The sequence below is a fragment of the Gymnoscopelus braueri genome, assembly GCF_963280865.1.
Source record: "Gymnoscopelus braueri genome assembly, chromosome: 18".
Classification (NCBI taxonomy): Eukaryota; Metazoa; Chordata; class Actinopteri; order Myctophiformes; family Myctophidae; genus Gymnoscopelus; species Gymnoscopelus braueri.
In genome coordinates this window covers 32,476,155-32,488,201 of record NC_137618.1, presented here as the reverse complement: position 1 = coordinate 32,488,201, position 12,047 = coordinate 32,476,155, and the positions used below count along the sequence as shown (strand labels likewise).

At 41.9% G+C, this 12,047-nt stretch overlaps 1 protein-coding gene across 2 annotated transcripts in view; it reads right to left on the bottom strand.

The window, feature by feature from the left end:
- Positions 1–10,616, bottom strand: part of LOC308073437 (dedicator of cytokinesis protein 9) — a 106,676-nt gene extending 96,060 nt beyond the window's left edge. For both annotated transcript variants that reach the window (XM_080412335.1, XM_080412337.1), the window contains exon 1: positions 10,138–10,616. In XM_080412335.1, the coding sequence (XP_080268461.1) occupies positions 10,138–10,263 (126 nt within the window). In that variant the 5' untranslated portion in view covers positions 10,264–10,616. The remainder of the gene's footprint in view (positions 1–10,137) is intronic.
- Between the last annotated feature and the right edge of the window lie 1,431 nt (positions 10,617–12,047).

Genomic DNA, 12,047 nt, shown 5'->3' with positions numbered 1-12,047 from the left:
AATTGGTGGTCTAGGACTCTCCAAAATCAGGATTATAGGCAATAATCACGGAACACCAAAATCTGGCATCTGTCAGGCTCTAATGCCAACATGAGGCAACCTGGATGAGAACCCAGCTCCCTTCCCACAACCAGTCTGAGGGGAAGAGCCCCCTGTGTCTACTCCCTCTCCACGCCTACCAGCATCAGACTGAAGAATGCCAGCTATGCAGCTTGCCTGGTGAAAAGTCATTAGAGTTGATCCACACACACACACACACACACACACACACACACACACACACACACACACACACACACACACACACACACACACACACACACACACACACACACACACACACACACACACACACACACACACACACACACACACACACACACACACACACACGTGTCAAATTCAACCTGTTTAATGAAGCTACCAGCATATGCTGATCTGATGTGAGAGAGGGGAAGATTACATCCATGAATGAACTTCCTGTTAAGGTGTAAAGTGACTTTAGTCATCCATCATGCCGAGACTTCACCAAATAAACAACGCTGTAGTTTCCGTACCGTGTCGAGTGCTATAACTTTCAGGTCCGGACATGAAGGCCCAGACTTTCTAGGGAAATCCCAGATGGATGAGAGTTAAGAGTTCACATCAAAGCAAAGTTTCACTTTCATCTCTTATGGTTGATAGCAGTAAAGACGGCTGCAGAGTTGGAATGTTAAGTTGTTCCCTAAACACTCCTCAGCAGCCCTGAGTCCTCAACACAGAACAAATAAATATTCTAGCAGACCAGTTAAATTCCCCTGCAATGAAAAGATAGTGAATACTGTTCTGCCTCTTGCCTGAGTCTGAATCAAGTCATTTTAGAAACAATATCAGGAAAAACATCAAGCTGAAACTGAATTGCAACAATATACGCAACATTCCCTATTTGCCTATTTGTTTTTTCGACCAAATTAAAATGTGAATTAAAAAGCCAGCCATCATACAGCCTAGGCTAATTGTACTCTAATCCCTTGGTCTGTGATGCACCACATCCGATAGATCACTGATCCTGTTGCAAGCTGTGTGAATGTGAATGGGAGGTCAGTGAGCTAGAGTAAGAGAGAGGCCAGCAACAGTATTGTTGGAGCCAAATCCAGAGGAAGAGCTATGACATGCAGTTCAAAGGAGATTAACCTCCTGAATGCAGTCTGGTCTCCTGACACTAGGAATACCCTGGTGCATGCAGCAATCACATGGAATTATCAGAGAGTGTGCCGCGTTGGTCTAAAGGGTTACTTTAATCAGAAACACTTAAATACATGTGACGTACCTGGTGACATTCTTAAGATCTTATGTGAATGTTTTTGTTCTGTAAAGTATATTATGATATAAGTTAGTCTGGGTATAAATCAGGTGATACGTGGCGTGCAGGACTGTCTTCCTTATGAAGTACTGCCTCCTAAGCAGACCCATTCTACAGATTCAGATTTATTTGAAATTTTTTAAATCCTCTACTGTGGGAACAATTTCATATATATTAAAATGAAATACAGTACAAATGCAAATATGTTTAAAACGAACTACAATTAACTACACTGGGGCCCCACGTTAAAGTAGGATACAGTCAGATAAATAAAAAGCTTCAAACAGACTAAGAATTTCTTCAGGTAGAGGAGAGCTTATATCCCATATAGCACAGACAGGGCAAAACTAAACAAAAATTGTTTGGTTCATATAGGGAGCAAATGCTATTCAGTGGAAAAACGCAGAGCCAATGACAAGGCTCAGAGTGCTTAGACTTTAGCCTACCCTCCAATTTCATCCGTCAGACCAACTGCTCTGTTCCCACAATTACATGTTAATGGTCATTTGCAGTGAGGGGAATGGGAGTGGAACTTTTCCTTTATAGACAAATCAAGGGGGCTGAGAGGATAAATACACCTCACGCAAAAAAACACAGACTCTTAAAATGAAATTGCTTGTCATTAGTCTGCTCTTTTGAGACACTTTCCCCCCATCAGCCAACATGGATGTGTTATTCTGTCTCTAGTATAGTGCTTTTCAGGGCCTACTGTAATCCGATGAGCTTAATCTGCGGCCATGATGCATGTGTGCAGAGTACTGAACTTGCCTGTGAGGCTTTTAGGCATGACCAATTTCACCTCTTGGTTAATCTAACAAAACCTGTGATAGTGTCTGCAGGCACAATAATGGCCACCTACACTGTATACATCTACTGGTATTGCTCCAATTGCTGCTTGGTATTGGTACTGAGAAGAACGTGTCTGTAATGGAACCATAAATACATTATGTTATAAACTGGGATGTTAGGGTGGCGAATGGGTAAAGTTCTTGCCCACCACCTTGGAGACTAGGGGTCGATTCCTCCACGGTGACTCTAGCTTGGCCGCGCCAACGAACCCTAATAGGCCTTGTTTGTGGTTGGGAAGCCAGCAGGGGAGGGCGGTCTTTGTCGCAGTACTAAGTCTGTTCAGCAGGAGGAGGAACTGGGATGAATTGCATGTTCATCCGCATGCGTTACGCTCTCCCAGTCAAACTCCTCACTGTCGGCATAATGTAACTCTCATTGGCATAATGACTACATTGGAGGGAAACAACGAAAGTAATAAAATGAAATACATAATTAGAAACAGCTTGGAGTGGGTTGCCTGGTGTCTCAGCCTGAAGTGCAGAGACCTCCTCCTTATAGGCGGCTTTCCATCCATAGTGAGTGCATAATGGGTCGAATTAGACCCGTCTTGTGTCTTGTCTTGTCTCTCCTCTCTCTCTGCCCTTGGTTTCCTACAGCTTGGACTTAAATGAAACCTTTAACCTACTGCACTTCCTTATGAGACATAGAATCAGGAAAAGGCAGCAGAAGAACATAACTCACAGCTTAATGTTGTTACACATTAACTGTCTACAGTATATAATTAAAAAGAGACATGTCAAAATAAGACATTTTGTCAAATGTTGAGTTGAGTTTAAGTGTTACTGTAAATGCTCTAAAATTAGACGTGCTGAGTGTCCTAAGCAAGCTGTGCATTACAAGTGTAATGTCTATCTAGAAATAGGCATCATGCTCCCTCTGTGTTGTACTGGATACCTCTAGGCATTACACAATCATTTCTGTGACATAACACACACACACACACGCACACAGACACAATCTCCATTCCAGTCATTCAACAGGAGTCTCTGATTGGATCACAGATGAAAATGACAGTTATCAGTTTACAGAGGAACGCAAACTGGATTAGCCACATAATATCCACAGGAGGACAGAAAGGCCAGAGGGTTGTGACTCAGTGTGTCCCACACAGTTACACCTACACATGGGTTCCTGTGACTCAGAATAGCATCCCTAATGGCCTGGACTGAAGCAATATTCCATCCTTTCAATCCTTTGATTGTCACATTACATTAGGAGGGTGAGCTGTTGAGGATATTGTCTGTAATTGTGATATGGGAGAAGGGGGCCCACATGACTGAGAAGGCAGTTTGATGTCAATTGGATGTCTTGTACATGTAGGCAGTTGGAAGAGTCACACTTTCTTCCACCACTACAACCACCCAACCACTTTGCTCTTCCATGCAATAAGGTCTCTATCTGGATGGATGAGAGAGTGTAAAAAACTAAACAAACTGCCAAGAGCACCAGAGGGAGCATTCCAGCCTTTGTCAAAACAAACCTCATTTCACCAACAAGCCTCGACTAGACGATTCCATTTCGAAATCTAAAACCATTTCCAAAACCAAAACTACAGTATAGGGATTAAAGCTCATTATTACATTTTGAGCAAACACCTGGCAGGAAGTCAGTAAGATCCTGTAGGATAAAGATATTCTAAGTTCTGTAGTGGTGAGTGTGAAATAGGTCCCAGAACGGTGCCCTGCACTTGCTAACAGGAAAACACCCACTGGCCAGGCTCTTTAGAACGCTGCCCCTCTGTTATGGTAACCTACCCTGTGATCCAAAACACAGTACCGCTCCATCGAGCAGAACACTCTCACGGAGTGGGCCGTTTCTCAGTCAATCCCTCTCGGCGGCACTGCCCGCCTGCATCCCCTGTCCAGCCCCAGCCTTCAGCCAGTGCAGGAAACCAGCTCTATCTAGGAACATGCAGCCCTCTGCTCTCCCACAAGAAGATGGGAGACAGGAAGTCATGGGTACTTCCTTTCCAGGCAGGTTGGAGAGATTTTGGACGGTGAGATCATGACATAATCAGCACTCTTTTTTTCCTGCAAGGAAATCAATCACATGGACAAAACAAACACTGTTCCGTTCCGTTGAGTAGATTTTTTTTCATGGAATTCTTTTGGCAAAGTTCAGGTATGTAATGTCATTCCAGAAATACACAATTATGTAACAACCGTTAAATCAATTCTAAATTATGGAATCCTGGGTGAAGCCACTGAAATAAAATCACTGGACATGGGGCATGTATATTGTACAAGATTATACCAATTTGTAAAAGAGTCTGGGATGGCAATTAAGTACTTCCACATTTACTGTAATAGTTCTCTTATGAGCAAGGAGGGTAAATCATTTGTAGATTCTATGTTACCGCAAAACCACACCCCAGGACCTCATCTTGGCTTTACATTTAGATTTATTTTGACACTTAGCTTGACAGGTAGTTCTTTGCTGGCACAGTGAAACAGACAGTCTTTCCTATCTACTCACTGCATACTGTGTAGATGTCCCAAAGAGAAATATGGCCCATTGTCAATTCAAGTGTGTATGATGTGTTTAATAGCTTTTCCTTAGCATTGCAACAAAAGCTGTTTTATCTGGCCATGAGATCATTTCAGCTGGCCCTAGCAGCACTATTGTATTTAGAGAGGTGGAAAACCCAAGGTTTGTATTTGTGGTCTATATATACCTAACCTGCATGCAGTCAATCGACAAAGTCGGAGGCATTTCTCTCCCTCTCTTCCTCTGACCATATAAGCCTTGAGTGGTGAATCTGGTTTAGATTTAAACCACAACTGCCAAGAACCCAGCCCAAATCCAAGCAGACACATTTTATGGTGAGCAGAGTGAGTGCATTTTATTTCCCACTTTCCTTGAAGGCTCCTCTCAACAAACCGTGCATCACAGCTCATATTGAAGTCATGTGCAGTTTGAATGTTTCCAGTCTAGTTAAGTTGCCTTTACCCCGTCATTGCAATTATCTGTCAATAAATGAAGGAGAAATTGGACTAAGACTGCATTCCAAGACTGTCATTTCATTGAATGGACATCATTTCAGATAGTTTGGGATTCAGAGTAGACAGGACAGAAGAATGGATATTGTAAGGTTCATCATAAAACAGGTCAAGTATACACAGATTTCTTAGAGCCTAAAATCCCAGCTACTAGCAGACCCTTGAGTCTGTGCTGCTCCTTAATGCTTGCACCCAAACAGACCAAAGTGGTTTGAACTTTGAATCAACCGACATTGCCATCCTTGGAGACCCACACTTGTGGAGCAAAAATGAATTATTATTATTAGGGCCAGAATGGGGGTGTGTGAATCTTTTGTATATTCACTGAAGGATTAACACAAAGCAAAAGCTATACATTTAAATAAAAGAAACAGGCCATGGGATCATCAAAATAATACGGTTCATCCTACGTTATCCGCCTATTACATTATAAGAGTGGTGCTAGAAGAAAGGCCATGGGGTCACTCAAATGGTTAGGGTTCGTCCTCTGGGAGCATGAATGCACTCCAATCCAGCTAGCAATGTTTGAGCTGCTAGCAGGGCTACAAAGAATGCAGGATAAAAGTTATGCTCACTAGATCACTAGTAGATGAAACAGTGAACTCTGATGTGAAACACTGTGGGGAATATACCGTATACCTGGCAAGGCAGGATTATGTGTACACACAATATGTCTTTACAATTAGTCTGCACCAAAAATGAAATTTAAGAACAATCTACTGTAACGATGAGCATATTGATATAAAAAAGATGCAAATAGTTCTTTAAGCTAATGATTTATTATCAAATTACTGTAGAATTAGGACTACACCTTCAATCATTAGAAGGTGGAACGACAGTACCATACCTTCTCTCTCCATCGCACACATTACCAAGTAGTGACTAAGCGTTCAGTTTATCTAAACCACAGCATAGAAGAGAGAGTCTTTTAATGGCTTGCACAGGTTACTAGAGCAACCTCATGCATTATTGACCCGGCCAGGGAGCTCATCTCTTCTCCCATCTCTACCCCCCCTGGGCCTACATTTGTAGAGTGCATTTACCATCACATAGCCTTGCAAGATACAGCACACTGACAGTAGTAAGTTGGACATTAACCACATTCACTCTGGCTTCCCTATTTTGGGCATGTCATTATAGGCAAAAATCTTCAAAATGTTTTTCAAGTTTCAAAAACTTTCAATTTTCAAAAATAAGCAAGCAAGCTCACAACAAAGCATATAATAAGACAGAGGGGCAATTAAACTGTAGTAAAAATAAAAAGTAACTACAACGTAGCAGAGGGACAGAGAAGGCAGAAAGCTAATGTATGTGTTACTTTTTTCATTTGATAGCTTGTAGGTCATTTGATGAAGAAACCTCATACAGCATTGTAATCTTCAGACTGGCTTGGCCTGGCAGTATACATGGGACACCACTGTGCCCCCACTCTAATAGAAAATATGCTCTCATTCCTCAATGCATACTGTCATGTAGCTCCAGTCAAGCAGTCAGCATTTCTACAATGTGAGCTCACTTGAGCTCCTCCGGGGTTTACTAGTGTATCGTAGACAGAGAGGGATTCATTGGAAGAGCTTGCCTTGAGTAAACAAGCATGATTGAGCATGTTAACAAGTCAAGATGTCTGAGGAAATGTCATGGACAATAGGAACAGAATGCAAGAGATGCAAGCAAAGGGAAATGGTCAATTACATGCACATATTGAGAGGTTGAGTGACCTCTGTTGAGGTTTAGTAAACTGTGATTGGGTGAAATCATGAAACAGGAAATGCTTTCCTGTTCTGCCTGCCAGACTTATGGGGCATCTGATTTCTTCATTGCCCTTCATCACAGGGCTCCCAAAGAAGATAGAGAGAGAACCATGATTGCTGCTATTGTTCTAGGTTGGGCTCTGATTTTTCAAAACTGTATGCCCAGGGACAAGCTGGCAGAACATCAATAACAACATGGGAGCACTGCTGATGACTGTCCATGTCGTTGACACTGATATAGGCTAATTTCCAGTGCACAAGTTGTGAACCATAGCGTACCTTCAGGGTACACAGTTAGAGTCAGCTGTATACTTACAGTATATGGACTAGCCACAGGCTGCTAATGACAACACACCTACATAATGACACCCATCTGGTCCACAGTTCCCCGAGGTCAGACACACAACAGGACCAGTGAGGGGCTACAGTATCGTCATTAGTTGAAAGGCAGCATAGGGCTATTGATTGCAATTACACAACTGGCCCCAACTGCTTTATACACTTGACATTAACCGATAATTTCCAACAAGCATTGATTTGTTATGCCCATCAGCCAATGTCCTCATATGAACAGGCTATTGATATTGGATGAAAAAAAAAAGGGGGGGAGGGGTTTGGGTTGTAATTCAATAAACGCCAGGTGGAAAGCAAATTTTTGTTTCAAAGTCTTGGCAGCCACCACCGCACATCAAATTCAAAGCTGATGACAGCCATCACGGAGCTAATAGTATTCCCAGCATGTCTGAAGTGCGGAGGAACAGAGGGACATCTCAGCTGTGGGCTCTGTTCACTCACACGTCCCTCTAGTCTGCACACCATCCCAAACAATAAACAAAAGGGCCTCTGGCCAGTGAAAAACAGCACAAATTGTTAGTGGAGAAAGAGAGTAGGCCCATGTACTCAACGCTTTTAGAATCTGTTTCCATTAGTCATGTCCTTACGAAATGTGATGCCATCTAATAAAAGAAAGACCTAGTTATTGTGTTTCTGGATATTGTTGAGGGTACAGTCTTTAAAAGGCATGTTAAAAGGCATACAATACATTTGTGTTTCAATGCACACTGAAACACAATCAGCCACAATGGGGAGGCTTGGGGGGGTTGTCAGTCACAATCTTCTCTTTATGTCCCTGAAACAGATCCCTCTATTCCTCCCGGGGTATTTACGTGTTTCATGGAGGAATTAATTACAAGCTGTGTGGACAGTGGTCTCGTGTACACTCACATTCCTGTCCCACTGAGAGGCTGCCGCTTGACTTCCAACACAACAAGAGTGCTATACTTCCACTTCCACAGCTCTGTTAGCTGAACATATGCTTGTCAGCAAATAGGCTGCAGGATGCCAAGCCATAGCTACTACAGGAGAATGCCCTACGCTGCTGCGTGCACTGCGAGTTGGTTCAACACAAAACATGCTGATTTCCCAACACACACACACTTCTATCTGTTCCCGATCTCCTCCCACTGGCTTCCCTGGCAGCCCACCAGAGAGAATGAATAAATAATGTGAAGGTGTGGTTGAATGTCTGGGATCCTGACTCAGGATTCCATTTCCCTGACAGAGGGCCTGGATGGTGTCCGTTTCGGTTACCTAGCAACTTCCCCAGGAAAGTTGGAACAATCAAAGTGAACACCACACACAAGTCGTTGAACTCCTTTCTCCCCTGCGTCTTTGAAAAACTGATACTTTGGGTTACTGCAGGTCCCCGCTGCCCAAATGTTAGGATAGTGAAATCCATCATCACATGCATGTAATTTGATACTGACTGGTGGACCAACCGTGAAATTGAAGCCAAATGCTTTCCCTTGTTTTGAGTTGCCTCTCAAAGTGCATCTCTGTGAAAACTGATACTCAATGATACTGATGACAAGAAACACCTTAATCAAGCAGAGATTCATAAGAAATGTTCATATTCATCATAATATGTTCACGTCATGAAACAAATGTAACTGCAATGAGTGATAGCTTTGTAGGGCCTACATCACAATTGGCACACGAATGCACACTCACGCGCGCGCACACACATGGCCTGAAATTTCATAATTTTAGGAGACTTTGGTGTTGTCCATTTTTTTAGGGCACAAATGGCCAAATGCCAGGGTAGGAAGGCCATGTTGGCCTGGTGTCTACTGTCTACATGACAAGAAAGAGACACTGGTGTCTACATGACAAGAAAGAGACACTGGTGGTGTCTACATGACAAGAAAGAGACACTGGTGTCTACATATTGACAAGAGAGACACAGAGGAGAAAGTGGTACAGTCAGCTGGGGCTTTAAGGCCACTGTGGTCTCAGGGCACACTACTGTGTGTGAAGGTAGCCTTATTTCCATCACACACAGTGTATAAAGTAGGAATATATATATATATATAAACACACATACTGTACATACACACAATTATTTGTAGGCTAATAGGTCACTGCTATGGAATCGGCAGGTGCGACTGACATCTCTTCAAGGTGTAAATGTAAGTTCTGCACAAGCTGATAATAATCAGTATAATCTTAAGTTACTTTAATTGTTTAATAGTGACACATGATGGAAGCTAACAAAGCGAGTCACACCATCAAGCCACACACCATTGAACCTGGTGGACACACAGGTGCAGTGGTGTAAAGTAACTAAATACATTTACTCAAGTACTGTACTTCTGAAGTATTTTTACTTTACTGGAGTATTTCCAATTTTCAGTACTTTTACTTCTACTCCATTACATCTCAGAGGCAAATATGGTACTTTTACTCCACTACAATTATTTGAAAACTTTACTAGTTACTTTGTACATTTTGATTATTATTACAAAACATACATTAACCACTTCAGCCCTACATACATTTCGGCCATTTGAAAATAGCCGAGCTTGTAGATCTGCTATTTTCAAAATATGTATTTGTATAGATTTTATACATTTGAAAACTTGTGAAATTGGACATTCTGCATAATGAGTACTTTCTACTTTTGGTACTTTAAGTACATTTTGATGCCAATGCTTTTGTACCTTCACTCAAGTCAATTTTGAATTCGGGACTTTTTCTACGTTGTAGTATTGATACTTTTACTTAAGTAAGAAATATGAGTAGGCTTTATTGTCCACCGCTGCCTGGTGGTGGTGGACACACACACAGGTGTATGTGAACGTGTGTAGCAGCCAGGGAGGAATGCGAGGGAGGGGATTTAAAAGTTAAATGTACTCACCACCAGCACCGAGGTCCTGACCACCTCAGAGACACTCTGCCTGAGTTCAGCCGCGGTGCCAGGTCTACCGAGACCCCGAGTAAACCTCCTGGTCTCCGGCTGTTGGAGGTGATTATTAGCCATCATCACCACCGATCAGTCCTTTTTCTGAGAGCCGATCAACTTATTGTAACAGAAACGCAGAGCGAAAATGAATCGGCCGCCGGATCCGCGATCGATCTGTTGATCCCGCTAGCAGCACGGACCATGGGTTTGAAGTTGAAGCATGTTGCGGTGTTGTTTTGGTTGAATGATCAGTCTGAGGTGTCCGACTCATAATGTTCACCTTGAAAAAGTAAATATATGTTGCATTATTCCGGAGCTGCCGCTACAGTACTTCTTTGCCTCTCGGATGTGTTGTTATCATAATAATAACTATTCTCTTGTCAAGCTGTCACCGTCTCATTATCGCGGTCTCCCTCCTCGCTTCATTCCTCGCCCTGCGCACCGTTCAGATTCAGGAGCGCCGTTGCCAGGTTTTGCGAGAGAAACAAGCCAAGGTATATGAAAACAAGCCCAAAAAGAAGCGACTATGCTACATGAGCCCTTTAAACCTTTTTGAAAATAGCAGATTTACAAGCTCACAACGCGTCGAGCTTGTAGATCTGCTATTTATTCTTTTAAATCTAGAAGAAAATGTGAAAAACATTTTAACACAAATCTTCTATGGGGGGGGTAAATATTTTCTGATGGGGGGCGGGGTCTGCCGACAAATATAGCCGTAGATTACGACTCTCGTAGATGTATTTGATCGATTTTGACATTTTCAATCTCGTAGATTGAAAATGTCAGAATGTCTTATAATAAGCGGACATGGCAACCCTGGACAGGAGGCGCTCACACGAGTCACTCACTCCGCGGCCCCGCCCCTCACCGGTCAGAGGCCCCGCCCACTCCAGGTTTTCCTTTAGGATAGTTATGGACTTTGGAAAGCCGTCATGAATGAATGGATCAATATTTACAAACAGGCAACAGCAGTGGTGGAAAGTAACTAAGTACATGTACTCAAGTACTGTACCTATGTACAATTTTTAGGTATTTTTTCTAACCTGCAGTATTTCCAAGTTTTAATATTTTTTACTTCTACTCCATCATTACATCTCTGAGGCAAATATAGTACTCTAAGTCCACTACAATTATTGGACAACTTTAGTTATGAGTTACTTTGTAGATTTAAAATATTATTACAAAACATACATTAAACTTCAGCCCTACATAGACTTCGGCTATTTGAAAATATCACATATTTTCAAATTATTTAATACATTTTGAAAATATGAAATGGAAGATTTCTAGTACTTTTACTTTTGGTACTTTAAGTACATTTTGATGCCAGTACTTTTGTACTTTTACCCAAGTAAATTCTGAATACCGGACTTGTAGCAGATTATTTCTGCATTGTAGTATTGATACTACAATGTAGTATTGAGTAATGAGTATTAAGTAAAAAAGGTGAGTACTTCTTCCACTACTGACAAGCAGAAACACTGAAGAGAACCATTACGTGTTTACAGAGTGGCCTATACAACAGCCCCTATTTGTTATCCAAAATACTGTATATTGTAAGTGACATAAAATAATGTAGTTGTTGTATCTTGATTTATTTTGTATGATATATATTTTTTAAACAAAACAATAGGTGGAACCACGCCAGTATTAAGTAACAAGACGTATTCAATAGTTATTCCACGCCTAGTTAATATACACCTCAAAGTTGTAGTCTATTGACAGCAACAATTCCTTGAGCTATGATGCCATCTGTAGGTCACAGCAGGCTCACCTCCTCTGGTACTGTTGTGAAACACAATGTACAAATCAAATAGGGATTTTCTTGGTTGTATTTCTACTGAGGTCCTGCCTGCTTTGGGAAA